At 39.9% G+C, this 21,813-nt stretch overlaps 1 protein-coding gene across 1 annotated transcript in view; it reads right to left on the bottom strand.

Annotated features, from left to right (window-relative positions):
* Positions 1–1,051: 1,051 nt before the first annotated feature.
* casp7 (caspase 7, apoptosis-related cysteine peptidase) overlaps positions 1,052–21,813 on the bottom strand; it is a 37,921-nt gene continuing 17,159 nt past the window's right edge. The window contains exons 3-7 of the mRNA XM_069899976.1: positions 14,259–14,410; positions 11,784–11,912; positions 9,477–9,652; positions 3,757–3,892; positions 1,052–1,685 (exon numbers count right to left, since the gene is read on the bottom strand). Of these exons, the coding sequence (XP_069756077.1) occupies positions 1,453–1,685; positions 3,757–3,892; positions 9,477–9,652; positions 11,784–11,912; positions 14,259–14,410 (826 nt within the window). The 3' untranslated portion in view covers positions 1,052–1,452. The remainder of the gene's footprint in view (positions 1,686–3,756; positions 3,893–9,476; positions 9,653–11,783; positions 11,913–14,258; positions 14,411–21,813) is intronic.

The following is a 21,813-nucleotide window of genomic DNA, read 5'->3' as shown; positions in this document are numbered from 1 at the left end:
TATGATGGAGGTGTTCAAGATTTTAAAAGGGACAGAGAGAGTCAACGTGGATAGGCTTTTTCAATTAAGAGTGGGGGATATTCAAACCAGAGGCCATGGTTTGAGATTGCAGGGGGAAAATTATAAGGGGAACATGAGGGGAAATTTCTTCACGCAAAGGGTGGTTGGGATGTGGAATAAGCTTCCGGCGGAGGTTGTTGAAGCAAGGACGTTACTTACATTTAAGGAAAGACTGGATAATAACATGGAGGGGAGAGGATTGGAGGGGTATGGACCAGGTGCTGGTCAGTGGGACTAGGAGGGTGGGGATTTGTTCCGGCATGGACTAGTAGGGCCGAACTGGCCTGTTCTGTGCTTTATATGGTTATATAAGACTGGATAATTACATGGAGGGGAGAGGATTGGAGGGGTATGGACCAGGTGCTGGTCAGTGGGACTAGGAGGGTGGGGATTTGTTCCGGCATGGACTAGTAGGGCCGAACTGGCCTGTTCTGTGCTTTATATGGTTATATAAGACTGGATAATTACATGGAGGGGAGAGGATTGGAGGGGTATGGACCAGGTGCTGGTCAGTGGGACTAGGAGGGTGGGGATTTGTTCCGGCATGGACTAGTAGGGCCGAACTGGCCTGTTCTGTGCTGCATATGGATATATCTGTGTATTCTTCAGCTGCAAACCCCCTCTCAGGTCTGCCGCCTTCGACACTGCCCTGTGGGTCATTTCCTCGGCTTCTTCTTCTTCTCAAACAGGGGTTGGTCTTCCCACTTTCTGGTGCCCTGCTGCAGTCCTCTGCTTCCACAGAGCCTGCAACCACTTGAGGCTGCTACTGAACAAAGACACTCCCATTTTGGGCCCAGACCCAAGATTCAGGAAGAATATATGTCAATTCTCGTAACATAAATGATGTAAAAGATGCTTTGTATATTGTGGAAAATGGATTTCCTTCTGTTGTTTTCTTTTATAGAATTGTACTCATTGAAGAACAGTGTTCGAAATATGTCAAAAAAAACCAGATTCTCTCCCAACAATTCACTGAGAAACGTAAACCAAGTATATTTGATTGAAATATATTTCTAAAAGTTTAAAATTCACAGCCCACCATACAAACTGTACTGAATTTGCACTGCTCACTTTGTATAAACTAGCTTTGCAAATGGATCTTTAATCAAGAAGTCCAAAAGATTTGGGAGATGGATTCACATCAGTCATACTTCCAGCCTTACAAAATGGTCATTTATAGACTCCATTGTGAAGAGATCCAGACAATATCAGAGAAAAGAATTCATCAGCTTATGATAAAAAAAAATCCATCACAGAGATAACAAACAGTTTTCCTGAACTCTGCGATTTCCTTCAGTTTTAAATTTTCACTCAAAAAAAAAGACCTGAAAAGCAACTTAAACTTTACAATTCAAAATTTTCCCTGAAATTTTAATGGTCGTTACTTGTGCTTCATTTCTGATTAAAGTAAAGTTCTTTCGTCAGCATCGAGACAATGCAAGGAATCTGCTTCTTCTCACTGAAACGTGGGTCTTCAGACCAAGACTCGAAGTTCATGGCCACCATATAGTTGACTCTGGTTAAAATTTGCATGATCTCAAAATCCTTCCCATATTCTTGGAAAGCATTACACAGAGCCTGTGCAAACCAAGAGCCCTTGCCTGGATTCCTCCATGAGTAGTAGCCTGCAATTGACAGATGTTGCACGACATAAATCTCAGGCGCAGGTTAAGCCAAAGTCCAGTATCTTAAATCGTTTGGATGGGCAATTAATAAAACAAATTCTCTATACTGTGACATAGTTTGTTTTTAAAATGTATTTTCTACTGTAGGATTAGAAAACCTGTTTTTTAAAAAAACATATTCATTTTATTGATAATAATTGTCCCTCAATACTGCTCTCTTTGGGTAAGCCTATCCTAACATTAGCAGTGTGGTAAAATCATTTGACTATAGTTCTAAACACCCACATGGGTAGACTTATGAATATAAAAAGTATGAGCAGGGCCATTCACCACCTCCGGACTGGTCTGTCCTTTAACAACATTATGGCTGATCTGATTGTATCATCATTTTCTCAGACCCATCTACCTACAGTATCTCCTAACTTATCAGGGAGCTATCTACCTTTGCTGTAAAAATATTCAAGGACTCTTTTTCCTTAGGCCTTTTTTTTTTAATGAGGTACAGCATGGTAACAGGTCCTTCTGGCCCATGAGCCCATGCCACCCAATTACATCCATGTGACCAATTAACTGTATAACCCTGTATGCCTTTGGAACGCAAGAGTAAACAAGAAAGAACACCCTGAAGAAATCCACATGGTCACAGGGCAAACGTACAAACTTCTTGCAGACATTATTGGAATCGAACCCGGGGTACTGGCGCTATAATTGTGTTGCACTAACTTCCATGTCGTCCTGGAAGAGAGTTCCAAAGACTCACAACCTTCAAGTTAAAACAAAGATTCGCTTCACCTCTGTTAAGCAGTGACCTCGACTTTTAGAGTCTATCACAACAGAAACATTCTCTCCACATCCAACTTGTCAAGCTCCCTTAGGATATCTGTACTGGAGAGAGGGAGAGGAGATTCTGCAGGGTTTGTCTGGGATACCAGCATTTCAGGAGAAACTGAACAGAATATGTTTGATTTCCTTCGAATAGAGGAGACTGTGGGAAGTTGTGAAAGAGATATAAAAAAGTATGAGGGGCAAGTACATAAGATAGTAGGAAATTTTTCCTATAGCAGATATATCGAAAACCAGAGGGTAAGGGGTACAAGGTTTTAGAGGGTGATCTGAGGAAGAACCTTTTTAACCAGAGGGTGGCTGGAATCGGTAAAGGATGGTACTCTCTAAATCTTTAAGCATTTGGACATGCGCTTGAATCACCAAGGAATAGAAGGCTGTGGACAAACTGCTGGTAAACGGGTTCAGTATACAGGTACTCTCCCCAATTTACGACTGTGAATGGGGCTGAAGGATTGGTCGTATCTCACATTGACACAAGTCAGAATTTTGCCTGCACATGTAGAGTACCGAAGTCTTAATGCAAACTTTTTAATCAAATCTTTTTATTCATCGTAGATTTGATGATAACCTCTTAAAGCTTCCTGAATTTGTCGATCAACTTTGGCGAATCTTTTCAGATTCTGATCCAAACGTATATTGTTAGTTGGCGTCCTGGGGTCAGTTGGCTTGGTGCAGCCATCTTGATTCCTGTGCACATGCGTGAGTTAAGCACCCTGACGATATTGAATTTGCACCCTTAACTCTCATCCGTGTGCCAACCAAAGACTCGTGCACGCACACAGGAGTCAACATGGCCGCACTCAAACTGAGGACCCTGGGACGTCGACTAATAAGGTAATTACGGACATTTTGGCTCTTACGTACCCCGTATCCCTGTTATAGTTTGTCAAATACAACATAAACCACATAAATTTTATGTTTTTTCTTATATATTAAAAAAAAATTGGTCGTATGTGTGGATGGACGTAAGTCACACAGGTTGCAAGATGGGGAGTACCTGTATACAGAAACTTGATGGGCAGCGTGAATGTAGTGGGCTGAAAGGACTGTTTTTGTGCAACACGACTTTACCTGCTGGATTTTAAATAACGATCCCCTCTCACAAACCAAGCCTGTACAAACTTTCTGCCAGATTATGCGCATGATCACTGCAATTCATAAATGAGATGCTCAACTACTAGCAAGGCTGACTGCAATGCATCATTGACTCCAATTTCTGTATTACCTGGTACAGTGGAATAGGCATACAAGAAGTCAGCTTCCACTGGGATCTTGTATCGAGGATTTGCATCAGTTTCTAGTTCACCAGCAGAACCTGAGTCGGTCTGTACTCCTTGATCAAATTCCGAACCTCTACAAGCCTGAAAAAAGCCAGGAAAAAGTGTTTATTAGGTGGTATTCAGAGATGAAGTTTTGTTTGGTTATGGAAAGAATATCTTTTTCTATACAAGATAAGATGTCTTTTTATGAGTTAAGTGGACCCCATTTATTGATTATATACAATTTAAATAAGTTTGAATTAATCTTTTTTTTTCTTTAAAAAAAACTTTTTAAAAATTTTATATTTTTTCTATATATGTTTTCTTTTTTTAAGTTTTTTTAAATTATTAGTTGTTTTTTTTTCATTTAAGTTCTTTTTGTTTTTTCATATATATTCTTACATAATAAAAATTTTTTGGATTAATAATTAATACTTAATTAATATTTTTTTATATATATTGATCTTTTTTTAAGATTATATATATATATTTTTTATTATACTAATAGTATTAATTCTTCACTCTTTATCATGGGGGTGGGGAGGGGGGGGTTTAGGGGTTAAAAATAGTTTTTTTTAGTCTTAGTTTTTAGTTGTTAGGGGGAGATGCCGAGATTGGTATTGTATTAACTTTGTTATTTTGTACTTGTATTACTTTATTTTGTATTTTTTCTGTACGTGAATTACTTACTTTCTTCATATGTTAAAATTAATAAATAAAGTTTCGAAGAGGAAAAAGTGTTTATAATAATTTTATATAAAAAGTGTAATCCAATTGCTTCAAATTGTGCAAAGATTGATACACAACTGGGAGTATAAATTCACCCACTCGTGTATGCTGAAATATATGGAAGTCAGTGGAACTAAATGTAGAAGCAAAGTGCAATGTATATTTAGCACATTTGAAAAAGAACTTCTAACCCCTAGTGTTTCTGCTCAAATCTCAGTGTAACATCAGCGTAACAGATACCAAGTACATTTAGAATTCTGTGCCCTTTTCTAAAGGAGATACTTGCAAAAGTAAACAGAGCCCGCAGGATAAATTCAGAACCACTGAGGGATTTTGCTCATGTTCCTTGTTTGAGGAACATAAAGCAAGTTCCAAAAAATTATGGATCTTTTGGGCATCTTGTTTAAATTTACTAATGAAATTACTCCTTGCAGTTGCAGTCATTTTATATTGAATTATTGACACACTATGACTTAAAATTCCTATTTTTGTGATAAACCAACTTTCAAGTGTATTAATTAAGAATTATTAAGTTACCACTCAATTAATTTCTATATTTGAAACAATTCTAAAATGTCACCCACTGGCTCCCACTTCAAGTAAATTTACTTATTATGCATTAACAAAATGAATTTAAGCAGACGTTCAGGGTAAGAAAGAGAAACAAAGGCAGTGCAGCATGTACCAGACTCTCTGATTGTACTTCAAGTTTTCTATTCTTTACCAGTCACATGGAATTACCCTGTAATTATGATGTACAGACTTGAAAATTAATGCTTTGAAGGATTCTTAACCCAGTTTAAAACAAGTAGTATTTCCTTCCTTTACCTACATTGCTAAGGAATATTTATAACATTGCCTAGAACACAGTGAAAACAATGTGCTGAGAAATATATTTCAGCTGAAGTGGACAGTTAATCCACACCCCTTCACTCAATCTTGCTGTTACTGGTAAGGACGCTATTTTCTATCCAGTTGGTGCATGTACTTATCTCACCTTACCTCATCTAAAAGAAGCATTTTTTAAATTGAATTGTTGAAATACAAAAGACAACCATGATTGTCAATGTTCAAAACTTCCATTATAAAGTGGCACAGAATGACTTGATGGTGGTGAACCTGTGGAAACTGACTGGCCCTGACATGTCCTGTAGGCCATGCACGCTTTCTGCGTGCGCGATTTATTGGAGTACCGGGGCTGGCTGGCGCATGCACAGTGGGTTAGTTACTGGGGCCAGTTGGCGCGTGTGCAGACTGGGAAATGTTCAGCGCAGGCAAGTATTTCTGGCGCGATCGGCAGCGCTTCGATTAGCCCGTTGACGTCGAGTGGAGTAGTGTGGCAGGCTTTGAAGGACGGTGAGTGAATATTCATTTCTTCATTTATACTGTACTAATTCATGTATTGTATGGCCTGTTTTCTGTGCTGTAGCGTTCTATGGTTCTAGGGATTCAGATTGTGGGAAATAAATAACTGATGAAAAAAAAGGACCTTCTGGAGCTTAGTTCCACAAACAAAATGCAGAAAAAGCTATGGAACAAGCAAAGCAAGAGGGCTATTTGCTGAAATACCTTCATCCACAGGAAGTAAATGAAGAACAGATTATGACTGTTCTGCACTGGGGGAGCTGAATGTTGTGCTCCTACTACAAATGATGAAAACTCTAAGACAGAAGTTTCACAAATTGGAGATCTTTCTAGAAAACACACAGAGGGAAAAAAGGATGTCAAGAAAAGTGAGAGGTCTGCAAAATAAGATGGTATTGTGCCTGACTTGAATGACAATGACCGTGCCAACTGGCCATACTGTTGCAGTGATCATTTGCAACAGCTTATAATACAACATGGACCCCAGCAGGTTGGATCACATGATTTTCTCCGATACACTACAAGAAGAGACTAGCAAATGGTGAAGAAGTGTGCCGTCAAGGGTTGATGTATTCACCCTTGAATGGTGTGTCTTGTTTTTGTTTAGTTGTTCAGCAAAAAAAGTGCATCTTCCTTACAAGAAACAGGGTCAAGAGACTGGAAGAACATTGGAGCAATTCTTTCTTCACATGAGAGGAATACTGATCATTTAGAAAACTATCAGACCTGGTGTGACCTTGGAAAAGAAAAAAATCAATGCTATTAACCAGCAGAAAATTCGGCAAGAAGAACAATATTGGCGACAAGTCTTGCAAAACTGGATTGCTTGGGTTAGAGTTCTTGGCATGCAAAACTTATCATTCTGTGGTACAAATGAAAAGTTGTACAAAGCAAGCAATGGAATTGTTTTTTAAAGTTTGTAGAATATCAGGCTCTTTTTGATCCCATCATGAATGAACATTTGCGCAGAGTTAAAGATCAAAAAGCACTGGTTCACTACCTCAGAAAAGATATCCAAAAGGAGCGAATACATCTTCTAGCAGGTGCCATAAAGCAGCAGATTTTAACACATACAAACTCAGCCAAATATTATTCAATTATTCTGGACTAATATCGCCTCAAACCGTGCATCTTGGCGCCTCACAGTTTGGCGGGCAGCAACCTCCTTTGAAGAAGACCGCAGAGCCCACCTCACTGACAAAAGGCAAAGGAGGAAAAACCCAACACCCAACCCCAACCCACCAATTTTCCCCTCCAACCACTGCAACCGTGTCTGCCTGTCCCGCATCAGACTTGTCAGCCACAAACGAGCCTGCAGCTGACGTGGACATTTACCCCCTCCATAAATCTTCGTCCGTGAAGCCAAGCCAAAGAAAAGAAATTCTGGACTGCACACCTGATATTAGTCCTATTGAGCAAATGACAATGATTGTGCATTTTGTTGACATAATCAAACCATCAGATAAGGAAATGTGTGAGCCTGAAGTTCTATCGATCAAAGTGAGCGAAGAAATAATTAAGCTCCTCAGAGAGGGAGGAAGAGCGAGAAGGGGGGACAGTACGAGGTGATTTATACTCTGTAATGATCTGTATGCCGTGCCACATGTGCTGGGTGTCCGAGGAGTTGAAATGCTCTTCGATCTTTTCTATGTACGTATGTTTAACCTGAGAGATTTCCCTCCTTAGATTGGCCCTGGCTGAGCCACAAGTTTCCCAGTCTCTAGAAGTGAATGCTAAACCGGTCTTTGAGCAGAGGCGAACCTTGCTGTTCATCCATAGTTTTTGATTAGAAAAATTTTTTTAATTTGTTTTTGTGATGTCATTCCATCCACACATGTGTTCATATACTCCAGGACAGAGTTGGTATATAAATTGATATCAATCTGAGAGTCTGTGGTAGCATGAGCAACAAACACATTCCAATCTGTATGTGGAAAATGTTGCTGAAGAAGAAATCAAGCCAGATCTTAATCATCTTCTTTGTAGGTTTAACACATTTAATTGGGCTATGCTTAGGAAACAGTGAAAGATGATCAGACTGTCTCAGGTGAGGGAGGGTAGTGGCTTTGCAAGCATCAATCTCATTTGTATAAACCTGATCTAAAGTTTTATTTCCCCTCGTGGTACATGCTAAATTTTGGTAAAATCTTGGAAGCACAGTATGCAGATGCAATGATTCAAGTCCCCAAGGCACAAGAAAGGCTCCATCTGGATGCAACGTCTGCTACTTGCTGATAGCAGCCTTGAGGTCTTTCATAGCTACTTAGCATTAGAGCCCAGTGGTACATAAACTGCAACGGCAAACTTTTGTCGTTGATAAAAAGGTCTAGACTAAATAATCAGGTATTCCAGATCCACAGAGCAATAAGTATCTGCAATGGTAGAGTTGGGGCACCATGATTGACTCACACACTTTTACCCTATGGTGCTACTGAGATTCAAAGGAACTAGAGATACTTCTAAAACTTTGCGACAGAACAAGTGAGAGACAGGAGAAAGACACAGTAGTTTGAGTACGAGGCCCAGGAAGAGGAACCACAAGATCCAAAGCAGAAATTCAAAGTAGGTTTCTACTATACTGTCTTAGACATGGCCATATAAACTGTTGAAGAGAGAAGTGTAAAATATTTTATGTAGGAGAATATTATTTGTATAATTTTTGTGTTCAATATTGATTTTGGACATAATGAGTTATGATTTAATTGTTTAATTATTATAATTATAGAATTTGATATCCAGAATGGTTGTGCTTCTAATTTTCATTTGATATGTAAATTCTCCTCCCCCTGCCCCTCCACCCCTCCCCACCATTTTATTCAGGCTTTTATTATGACCTGCTTTTTGTGGGCTCAGGGTTGGTCATGTATCTTTCCCATACCCATTGAGTTTCTCCAGCACCTCTGAGCATTAAAGAACAATCACAGCATATGCAGACTTTTTCTGGTTTAACTTAATCAGCTTTAAATTACTGTGTGAAGTAAAGGGAAACACCCTCAATAGATTTTTTTCTTCTGTTCCTTTTCAAACTCACAGCATTTTACTTTACCCACAGGAACATTTCCTGCAAAATTTGATCTCGGAAGTTCCCATAGAATTTGGGCTTGTGAATGCTGTAATTAATATCTCCTCTGATTAACGCAGGGGAATTCCTTGCATGCAGGTAAGGAAAATTTCAGTTATAATTTAGCATACTGTATTACTCCCGTATTGAAGACTCAAGAGATTGCTGGAATCCAGATCCACAAACAAATTGGTGAAGGATCTCTGCAGGTCAAGCAGCACACGGGAGAGCAAAGGACAAAGTTTCGGGTCAAAATCCTGCTTCGAGACTGAGAAAGGAGATGGAAGATGTAGTATTAAAGAGAGGGAATGGAGTCAGTGGGTGACAGGTGGACCAGGGAAGGATGATGACAGATGGAGCAGTGTAGGGTGGAGTGAAAGCAGACAAAGAGTGGTGGGATGGGGGTGGGTGGGTAGTGGGGAGGTTGAAGGTAGAGACAGCTGTTAGAAAAGTCAAATCCTTCTTTAACTCAATGAAGAGAAGTTTTATTGGAAGGCTGGTTTGTGAGGAGGCTTTATGTGATAACGTTACCTGAATGAAAAAGAGTTTTGGTTTCCCTACAAGGGTCTTGCACACATCACCACGGAAAAGTGAAGTAAGCGCCTTTATGGGCATTGGTCCATCAGTACCATAGATCTTGCCTTCATCGCCATGGCTTAAGAGGATACAGGCAAAACATGCACTGTTGCTGTGGTTTTCCTGAGAAACTAAAGATGCAAAATATTTAGGTACACAAGAGGATAACCAGGTGCTGTCATATTAATAAGCATAAAATTAAATTGTAACTACGGAATTACAAAATTAAAACCAATCACATAGTTGGCCCTTCCTACCATGTTGAACATGCCAGCAGTCTTGTGCCACAATTGCGACATTACCTGTTTATCCTTCTCAACAAATCAAAATTAAGGATGCCCACTCCCCTGTTAAAGACCATCACGTCAGACACTTGCAGACAGTGGTTCTGTTTTTGTAATTGTGATCATTACCCATTTACCCAAAATGTTGCTTTTTAAACCTGAAGGAGTTTTGACCAAGATTCAATTGTTGTTTACTTGAACAAGAAAGTCTGCAGAAGCTGTGATTGTAATTTAATGGACAAAAGTGCTGGAGAAACTCAGCAGGTCATGCCAGTTATGTAGCAAAGATATATAATCAATGTTTTGGGCCCGAGCCCTTGACAAAACGTTTGCTACCTCAGGAACGTTGTGTGACCTGCTGAGTTTTTTCAGCACTTTGAAGCTTTTTAGTTGTTACCTTGTCTCTGCTCTTTTCATTAAAGTGGAATTTATTGGTGTTACATTAATGACTTTGTTGAAGCACTCTTTCCCCTTTTCTGATTTCCACTAGCTCACACACAGGATCTTAACCCTAACCCAAAAGCAACTGTAATATTACAACCGTTAAGGTCAACTTCACTGTTATTAAACAGTTTATTTTCACACCAACGTCCCACCTAAAGTTTACACCTTTCTGATTTTCCTCCTTTCCTCGTTCATCAGGCTCAGGTACTATTTTATGAGCACCTCAGTCAAATCACTTTTACCTTACTGATTAGATAATGTGCATCAAGAGCCGGGCAATACTGCTGAAAATGGTCCTGATTTTTTTTTTCTCTGCCAATATTCCTTTACTTTTCAGAAGTAATTTACTCACAATTGTCAGAACAGCTGCCAAAGATATCAAGAACTTTTTTAGGGGGAAAAAAAATCAATTACAGACAGCAAATAACAAGTGCAAATTAGACATTGTCACAGTAAGTTTAAAAAACGCATTTGCTATTTTCCTAGATTTCATGTTTCTATCTAATTTATTTTTCCAAGTGACGAAAGCAGAAAATGCTGGAAGAAAAAATTCAGCAGGGATGGGCAGCTGGAAAGAACCAGTCAACATTTCAGGTCCATTCCAGTTCGGATGAAGAACCGAGAGGAGTAAAACATGAAAGTTTGCAGACACGTGACTGAAGTAGAAACACGATGCTGGAGAAACTCAGCAGGTCCAACGTCTACTTTATAAAGATACATAACCAACGTTTCAGGCTTGAGCCCTTCATCAAGGTATGAGGAAAATGTAGGCAGGTGCCCGAACAAAATGGTGGGGAGGGGGAGAGGCAGAGGGCGGAGGACAGTTTCATAGGCATGAGGTAATAGATTGTTAAGGGAGGGAGGGCACATCAGCAAAGAAGAGGAAGGGGGAAGGGTGTGGAGAGCTCAAGGAAAGAACACAAAGGGATGGGGAAGAGAGGGAGAAAGGGGAGTAGGCTAGCAGAAATCAGAGAAGTCGATATTAATGCCATCTGGTTGGAGAGTGCCCAAATGTAAAATTCGGTGTTGGTTCTCCAATTTACGGGTGGTTTTGGTTTGACGGTACCTGAGGGCGTGGACAGAGATGTCAGCATGGGAGTGGGGTGCAGAATTGAAATGGTTCGCCACTGGGAGATCCCTGTCACTGATGCAGACAGAGCGAAGGTGCTCAGTGATGTCCCAAACCTTGGCTTCCCACAGATGCTATCTGACATGCTGAGTTTTTCCAGCATTTTCTGTTTTTGTTTAAAATTTCCAGAATTTCTCATTTCAATTTTTTTAATTTCCTACCCCTTAGTTTATTGTTAATCTATCAGACTAGACAAATCTAAGTTCACCTTATTTCTTTTAACCAAGAGTGACTAGTGCTTTCTAACAAAAGTGGAATGTAATCAATTCTAAAATAGCTTGGAATATCAGTGCAACATTTAGAAGAATTCATGCTTGATCAGTAACGATTAATATATTCAGATCAAGTTGTGATTCGATCTTATTGCTTAATTAAGGAAATCTAAAGACTTAAACATTTACTCACCACCTTGTAGAATCCTCTTCATCTGAGAACAAGTCTGGTCATTTAACACCGCAGCATGGAAACCCAAATAGCTAAAACACCTGTACAGATTTCCAGCATCAATATCTGTACCATTACGCACATTCATTTCTGGAAAACACAGTGCACATGGACCAGAACAGCTGAAGATGTTAAAGTAAATTCAAACATGTCAAATATCTTACAATTATTCTAAAAATTATAGTGAATATATGTATAGTTTTTACTAACCTTTGATCTTTAAAGGAAGTGAAGTCTAGGAATTTGGGTAAAGCTTAAGAGAACAAATATAAGGAATCAGCCTTATAATTTTGGAGACAGAAGCTTTGTCTCAATGTAGTCAAGTTGGAGTGAATAAATATGATCGGTTAAAAAAAAGTTAGTTGTATTCACAGAAGTGTACTCTTGTCTAGTTTATGAAGCTACTGGACAGTTTGACTGCATGATGCTTGTGAAGGCTCAGTTAAATTCTTGAAACGATTTTTGTTTACTGAAAGTATTACAGATTAGGGAGTTGCAGTTATTCCTTTCGTCATGGTTTCCTGGGATTTATTTCATTATTGTGTTTTGTGTGCAACTATTACATTTTGTTGCGGTTGATCAATCTATTTATTGGTTTCTAATTTATGCATTACTTGGATTTTCCCACTCCTTCAATTCGTCCCCTTTACTGTGGGACCCTGGAACGTGTGAGTATTGACAAGGGGTTCCATAAACAGTCTGCAAAGGTAAAAGCAGAGGCTCAAATCAACTTTCAACACTGTAGATTTGTTTATAAATCCTGTGACTTACAGATTACGATAGAAACAATTGCCCTGGTTTAAAAGCATGCTTGAACAAATAGTGCAGGCATACCAACATTGCATCAGTTATTTCTTTTTCTTCTTTGGCTTGGCTTCGCGGACGAAGATTTATGGAGGGGGTAAATGTCCACGTCAGCTGCAGGCTCATTTGTGGCTGACAAGTCCGATGCGGGACAGGCAGACACGGTTGCATCGGTTGCAGGGGAAAATTGGTTGGTTGGGGTTGGTTGTTGGGTTTTTCCTGCTTTGTTATTTACATAGCCATAAAATAGACCAACCATGACTTGACTCTCTCCTGGTACCACCAGATTTCCCATCATTAACAAAAGAGATTTTGTTTCATTTCCACATGTCAGCAGCAGGAATCAACAGTGAACAGAAGCTATGCCAAGCTTGTTTTGTCTACGAGGAAAGATTTTAGCATGACCTCCAAGAGCCAGTGTAAGTACCAAGCACATGCTTAACCCTACCTTGTTCTCATCTCACCTTGACCAGTAGGGTATTCAGAGAAAAGGGGGTCTTCAAGCTTTGCAATCCGCCTTCTATTTAATTCTGGGTTTGAGGTGGGGGTGGGGGGTGGAGAGGAGCAGCAATCCTTTGGGCCATGTTTCATTTCCTAGTTTTGGGAGTTTTAAATTAGGTTGAGATTTTATGTTGGGTATTTTGTAGTTATTTGAAGGCTCAACCACACAGAATAATGCCACGATGGTAGGGCACTCACACAAGTATGGACATTGTGATTCACGTTACCACAATTGCCTATTGATCTACAGAACAAGGTTCAGTTTCAAAATGATCCTGAATCATCCTATCTTGCATCTCAAGCCAATATTTTCAAGTCTGAATTTTCTGTCCATTCTCGCATTCTTGAACAAAAGCGTAACATCCTTTTATTTCCCCCCTCCCCCCAAGTACATCAATGGTATTTTGGGTCAGCAAATGCTACATTTAAATAGTATGGGCAAATAGGTATTTTCTGAACTACTTTTATAATAATACTTCTCAATTAGTCCATGAACCATTTTCAGCATCTGTGGAGCATCGTGGGCTCACTTTATCTGGTCTAACCCCTGCTTGTCCTGTTCACTCCTCCCGTACACATCCTGCAACTTGAATGCTAACCTATATGCTTTACTTTCTTGCTCTGATGAAGAGTCTTCATCCTAAAACTGTAACATCGTCTCTCTTTCCACGGGTACCACTTGACCTGCTGAGTATTTACAGTTTTTTTTCTATTTGTATTTCAGATCTCCAGCGTCTATAGTTCTCATTTCCCTGGCTCCATTGGACTCCATTGCTGATATGAAAATCTTCCCACTTGCATTTTTTTTTTAAACCCTTTGGTAATTTTCTGCTCCTCTTTACCTTGCAGTTGTATTCTGATGTATCGCTTCCTCAACCGGAATAATAATTTATACAACGGGAGAAAGGCAAATCAGAGAAGAAAAAAAATCAGTTCAGGACACAACTTGCAACTTTTTCTTTGGGTAATGAGGAATTAAGATGCACTGCTTATTTTTTATAACGGACGTTACATGTTCTCCAAGATTCTAATGGCCAAACAACAATCCAATGTGAGGAGAAAGTTACTTTGCACAAACAGAGCCAGTTTAGCAATCTTATACTGTGGATTGTTACACAAGTAATACAATACCTGTTACATCATCAAAATTCTTATTATTAATAATAATGCATTTTCCTAGAATTTTGAAGTTCATATTATAGAGAAATGTGGGTGCAACAATCCGTGTGTGATGATCAGCTATTTCAGGATCCTTTCTTTCTTCATCTTTTGTTTTTTTCTTGCTATATGGAAAATAGAGAGAAAAGATGTTTTACAATACACAAATATGCCCTTATTATGTTCAAAAATATGTTTTTCCAATTCCTCTAAATATTAAGTCAGCAGTCACCGTGGTTGAACTGAAAACACAACGCTGGAGGTCAAATAGTGTCCTTTATGGAGCAGAGATAGATACATAACAGGTGGGAATAAATTGGAGCACCTGGGAAAACCCATGCAGGCACCTTGATGAAGGGCTCAAGCCTGAAACGTTGATTATGAATCTTTAGCTCCGCTCTATAAAGGACACTGTTTAACCTGCTGAGCTTCTCCAGCATTGTGTGTGTATGTTATTTTTCCTATTTGTCCTTGTGTGACTGAGATGCCTAGCTGCCCTGCTGGATTTGGCCTGGCCACATTTTGCAGCTAATTAAAGATAACTAACAAATGTTTGCTTGATTGGTGGATAATTGTCGGTTCCTTCAAGTTACGTGGAAACCAAAGGGAAATAACTAGTATAACTTCAGTTGAACAAAATTGTTTTTTATGTGTGAAATTACTGTGTTAAACTTGAACTTTTTATTTGTTGTAATTGTATTTTCAAAGTAGTTCATCTTTTGTCTGCCATAGGCAAACAAAAAAGTCACCATGAGCATTGCCAGTTGCCTCTAACAATAGGAGAAAGAGAATCAGAGACACTGAGTAACTGTGGAATTGCCTTCAACACTCCTGCAGCTATACAGGTTCCTGTTCAAACCATCAGCAACCAAAGCTCCAAATTCAAACCTCCCATACGATCAGGAAGCCTTCAGCATCCGAGTCCTTTTGGGAGTCCTTCTTGTCCTCTTGAATCCTGGTTCCGGTACCTGGTTCCCATAAGGCAGTCTCCAGCCTGTGTGAGTCCTCCGACCGCGTTGCCAGCAGCCCGTGGCCGCTCTGGACCCTTCACTGCTGAGCCGCTCGCTGGTCTGCTGCAGAGGCCACCAATCTATAGGGCTGTGACCTATGCTCCTCCTTCTCAATGTGGTGGTGGTGGGGGGGGAGCATCTTCCCTGTTTCAGGGGCCCTGCGCTGGTCCGCTGCTTCCTAGAGTCTGCAACCCAGCACAGGCATGGCCCACCACAGGCATGGCCATCTTGGACACAGACCCTATGTTTGCAGGATTTGAAAAATCACAGTCGGTTCATTTAACCGGCCTTTTAATACACATGTGGAGCTGTTGGCCTTGGGACTGAGCAGTAGGACCCGACTGAGCACTTCTGTGTCTCCGGTCCCTCCACCCCCCACCCCTTCCTGGGTCCATACCAGCAGAAGTACTACTGTTGCAGCAGCTTTTGCAGCACCCCCATTTTTTTCTTCTTCTGTTGTCATCTAGCTGTGTTAGATGGCATAGCAGCAGGGGCTAGGGTCAGGGGAGTTGGGTGGAAATGGGGCAAGGGCAAAGCTCGTTCAGGTTTATACACCTATCCTGCAAACTAGATATGCCCACAGTCAAAGGTTTCAAAATGCCCAATGACTATTGTTTTAGATGGGTTAATACCATTGGCAGGGTGCAGGAAAGGATGGAGTTAGAGTCTCATAATACTTGGGCGATAAGTGTTGGTGAGATCCACAATGTTTGGATGGTAATGATGGGTGAAGTCATGGGGCACTGCATTGTTAACAGTGGGGATGAAGTAAGAAGTAATGGACTTCCATGGCAAGAGATCCACTCTGATCTGGGAAGACCATATCACACTGGGATTGCTTAACAATACATCGTCCTGGGACAGAGATGCAAGTTGTCCTGCAATGCTACAAATAAGTGAAGCATGGGGAATGACATCAGTAGCACAAGGATAAAGCAGTCCTGGTGCAGGGTCTCAACGCAAAACATTGACCATCCCTTCGTGTCACGACTATCTTCCTTTATAGTCATTTGGAGAGTCCTTGTTTATGACTCATTCAAAAAAAGTGTGTACTAAAGTTGCAGTTGAGTTTTTCAAGGTTTATTAAACCTTATCAGTTACTACATTATTACTACTTTCTTATACAATTAAATGATGCTTATAAGAGACTTAAAATGGTCAATAAAAGTTTTTGGTCTATCCCAAGATCCTCCATCTTCGCAGAACAAAGAAAATTCAAAACTGACCATCTCATCTCAAAAGCACAGAGAGAGGTAGCTAAACTTGAAGCAAGATGTTACTAGGAGATTGCATGATTTACATCAACATCTACTGGCTAGATGCAGACTTTCCTTGCAATTTGCATTTTAATCCTTATATTTTGCTTTCACACAGAATCTGCCTGACTGACTGAGTTCCTCCAGCAGTTAGCTCCTTGCTACAGATTCCAACTTCCACCATATCTTGTTTCTCCAAGGGTAAAGCACACACATATATACTTGGTTCAATTCCCAGAGTGATATAGAACAACCCAGAAACAGTCATTATCACATCACACTTTGGAATAGAGCATAAGGATTATGAATTTCAAGGTATGCGTTCCTTAAAGTACTTCCCATATTTTTACAGGGAAGTAGGAGTATCAGATTTCAGATTTATTCTCAGAGTACATACATGAAATCATATATAACCCTGAGATTCTTTTTTTCCTGTGGGCAAAGCAGAATGATCACTTATTAGCAGTGCAAAAAAACCTGACTCAATGTACACATGTACCAAGGACCGGAGAACACTGTTTCATCAGGTTGTACTTGCACAGATGACAATAAACTTGACATGTGGACAAATAAATAAACATGAACAAACTGAATATGTAATACAGAGAGAGAAAAAGAATAATGTAAGAGTCCTTAAATAAATCCTTGGTTCAATTTGTTATTGAGGAGTCTGATGGTGGAGGAGAAGTAGCTGTTCCTGAACCTGGTGGTGTGAGTTTTATGGCACCTGTACTTCTTTCCTGATGGTAGCAGCAAGAAGAGAGTGTGTGTGCTGGGTGATGTGGATCCTTGATGATTGGTGCTGGTCTCTGAGGGCAGTGCTCCCTGTAGATGTTCTCGATGATGGGGAGAGTTTTACCCATGACATTGACATTGTGTAGAACAATGTTAACAGGTCTGAGATTAACAGAATGCTTTTTTAAAAAAAAAAATACAATTTCTTATTTCAGGATCTGCACATTGATGGAAAAGTTGGTATTTACTTCCTGTCCTTAATTGTCCTTGAGAAAATGGTAGTGAGTCACCTTCTTGAACCATGAAGTCCTTCTGGTGAAGACACTACCACAATATATACCCTGTGATGATGAAGGAATGCTGATTCATTGTCACGTCTGAAATGGTGTGTAACTTGTGGGAAAACCAAAGAAACAAACCCAATGTTGGCCTATCACACACACACATCCTTGGCCCAGATGAAAGCAATACCTGCATGAATCTGAAGCAAAAAACTGGAGGAACTCAGTGGTTAGTCCTACATATGTGGGTTGTGAGAAAAATTGTATAACACAAAAACAGAATAATGATGACCTTGTAGTGGCACTATATATAGACTACAACTCCCAAAAGTCTAGCAAACCGGCACGTACGTCATAACGTCATGGCATGGCGCGCGTGGTTCTGTGTTTCAAAAGAATATGTGTGTGACTCGAATAAACGAGTTCTGATTTACCTGCAACAATGTGTGTTGTTATTTCTCTGCATTTTCAGTGGTTATGATCGGTGACCCTGACGGGTCCCAAAACGAGCTTTAGGACCATACAGATACTGCAGCTGTTGCCATTAAGCTATGGCCCTTCTGGACGGCAGAACCAGAGCTGTGGTTTCAACAGGCTGAGGCACAATTACACCTCAGGAAGACTGAGGTGGACGCGACTTGCTATTATTAGTGCCTTGGACCAAGCCAAGCGAGTTGGTGACGTCCTGCGCGACCCACCAAAGCCTGGAGAGCGCACGTATGACACTCTAAAAGCGCTTCTGCCGCAAATTTACAGCATGTCCCGCAGACAGAGGGGCGCCAGATGGTTACACATGGAGGACTCCCAGAAGTCTTGCGAACCGGCATGGGATGTCATAACGTCATGACGTGGGATGTGTGGTTCAGCGTTTTAAAAGAATACGCATGTCACTTGAGTAAACGAGCTCTGATTTACCTGCAACTGTGCATGTTGTTATTTTGCGTTCAACAGCCACTGTGTTTTCAGTGGCTACAAACTGAAATTTATTGCCTTTGAAGATGGTGGAAACAGCATTAGTATTTCAGAAATTGATCTGGAGAGGCACAAGAAAGACTAATTTTTTTTTTTCTTTCTTTGGCTTGGCTTCGCGGACGAAGATTTATGGAGGGGGTAAAAAGTCCACGTCAGCTGCAGGCTCGTTTGTGGCTGACAAGTCCGATGCGGGACAGGCAGACACGATTGCAGCGATATTAGAAAGACTAATATACAAGACTAATATACAACAGTTGGGAAATAAGGCCAGATGGATTGCTGTATACAAATTGGCGCAGAGTGGATAGGCAGAATAGCCTCCTATGCAGTTGCAGTTCTATAATTTTTTGGTTTCCGCAGGAATGATCCTATCTAGCCTTTTCAAACTTCATACCACAAACAAAGATCATGAAAAATGGGCCAATCTTCACTATTTTTCGAAGACTAGTAGGCGATCTTGTAAGACATCCAAGAATCTGAATACCAAAATGCAGGAGAGCATAGAACTGGGTGGCACAGATTCAGTGTATGGGCTGGCCATTTAGGATTATGATGAGGAGATTGAAAATCTTTAGAACTCTGTACTTCAGACCACTGAGATTGCCGAGTTCCTGAGTATGTTCAAGGCTGATGTACTGTATGCTGTATTGCAGGTTATGCAAACCAGGCTGGAAAATCAAAGTGGGGCCATGATATAATTGATTTAGACTAGGTTTACGGATCCATATGGCCTTCTGCTTGTATTCTCAGATGAGACAATGTTTGGAATTGCGGTGGTTCAAGTGGGCCCATTATTGATGGGTAATGAGGACAAGGGATGCTTGTGTCCTGTATATAAATAAAGTGAATAGAAAATGGTCCCTGTTCATCATTTTATACACTACTTTGGAGCATTTCCATCACAATGAGAGCAACCATATTAGCTTCTGCTTCTGTGTATAGTCAGAATGATCATCAAGCCAGGTTGTTTTGCCATGATGCTTCCCACCCCCATTCAGAATTCCTCACTAAAATTAAGTCTTTATGCCTCATTGGCAAAGCAGCTCATAACAATCCTCATCTATGTTAAAAATCACAGAGGATCATGCATTTTCTGTCAAACGTAAATGTTTTTGGAGCCTTGTGGCAAACCATGCAGTTTCCTGAAAGGAGCAGAAAGGTAGTAATAAGGCAGAAAGGATACATTCCTTCCCTGGAAAAGGGTTAGTCTACAATAGACCCTGATGAACTAATCAAAGCCCAAAACATCCATGATAGATGTGATTGATTTGCATTGGATATTTACTCTCATAAAATATTCAGCTTTGGATTCTGTTAGCCAGATCTCATTCAGGATAAGGTGATTCATTAACCTCAAGTGAATTAATTCAAACATTTAGCTCTGTATTTTCAAAGGAGAAAATGAATATTTTCCCCCCAAAGGCATAATTCTTGAGCATAATGGATGAGACTGACATTAATTGACAAACTGCAGTCTCAGCCACTGATATTATATCCTCTGAAGACTGCATCCCTTCAGTGAATGACTCACTGGTAACTTGGGGTAGGGCATCAAATGTTCACAAAAGCCTACAACAGGAGGGGCGTTATGCTGAAAGTTGACCAAAAGTATGTTCTTTACCAGTCTACTCCCAATGTGCATCATACTATTGGAAGCAAGTTTTCCTTTATTCCCTAACAGCTTGTCAGATAATACATCAGGTATATAATGATTGCAAGTAGATTGAATAGTCAAATTTATTTCCAGATGTTTCAATATCTTGTGCCAAGTTAATTACAGTATTTGGGGGGAGGTGTTGGGAACAAAGAACATTTTAAAAATTAAAATTCTCAAGCATTTTTATCAAATCTCTTCATGGTACAGTCCCTATCTCTATAATCTCTACCACCTTCTGGCCTTTGCCCCACTGGTAGTCGCACCTTCAGTTGCTAAGGCCCTATGCCCTACATTTAAGGGATAAACTATCGTTAGAATAAAATTATAATTGAAATAGGAGAATAGCTCGTATGCTGAGGGGCACTACTCCCATTAACAAATAAATATTATTCTAAATTTTTATTGTATTTTCTTCAAGCTTATTCCATCGATGAGGGGCAGCCAACCTTTTAACTTAGTCATACAGCACAGTTAACAGGCCATTTTGGCCCACAAGTATGTACCGGGGTGTAGGTTAGTTGGGCAGCACAGACTTGCTGGCTGAAATGGCCTGTTACCGTGCTATATGTCTCAATTAAAAAGTTGGCCACCCCTGCCGTAGATAATTAAATCTTTATTGAATAAATATTGCAACAGATTTATTGCAGAAGTAAGCTTAAAGCTTTATAGCTGATCATTGTTTCAATTAATTTTGATTTTTTTTTCCTCTCTCCTCCAAGTGCCTCAATTTTTACAAAATGGTTTTGATTTGTAGCTTTTGAATTCCACTCACTGATCATCTCTGCTGCTTCAGATTGTTCTCCATAACTGCAGCAGGTTGGTAGATTTCCTTACTTTTCAACACCTATCATTTCTACAACTCTAACAGAAAGGTAAGATTTATTTTCTGGAGCACAAAGAGAGAACCACCAACAAAAAAACATCACTGGCAGAAACATCACATTTCTTAGTATAATCGGTAAACAGCACAGGAAATTTTGAAGCAGAGGTCTGAGTAGTTTCCAACCATTAAAAGCCTCTACATGGATAGTACATGAATTAAAATGGAATATTATTAAACCCTACCTAGATTAACAACCAATTTATGGTCTTGTAATGATAACTCAGATAGGCCCCTCTTTCTCATATCAGTCTACAAAGCTTAATAAGTCCTGGATATTGTTGATAGTTTCTCTCTATTGTACTAATGAAATGTTACTGTTAAAATAGTTTGGTCACCCTTCCGTTAAGAAATGAGAAGCCAATGTTACAATGCCACTGTGAGAGAGTTTCAACAACTTACACAGGCCCTTTAATGTCGCAAAATTTCAAAGTTGACTCACAGAAGCATTGTCAAGCAAAACCTGACATAAAGCATGTCAGGAGATGATAGGAGTGGAGCCAAGAACTTGGCAAGAGAAATCTGGCTCAAAGAGCATTTTAAAAGAAAGATAAAGTAGGTGAAGCAGGAGGAGAATATTCTAAAGGTTGTATAGATTTCTTGCAGGATTGTAGAATCAGAGAAGGCCGTGGAGAGAGAGATAAGGTTAATGAGAGATTTGAAAATAAAACCAAATATTTTATATTCTGGGGATGGATTAATGAGCTAGGTACATGGACAGGATAGGAGGGGCATGA

Source organism: Narcine bancroftii, chromosome 10, assembly GCF_036971445.1.
Source record: "Narcine bancroftii isolate sNarBan1 chromosome 10, sNarBan1.hap1, whole genome shotgun sequence".
Taxonomy (NCBI): Eukaryota; Metazoa; Chordata; class Chondrichthyes; order Torpediniformes; family Narcinidae; genus Narcine; species Narcine bancroftii.
Note: the sequence above shows the minus strand (reverse complement) of the source record. Positions and strands in the feature narration are given on the sequence as shown.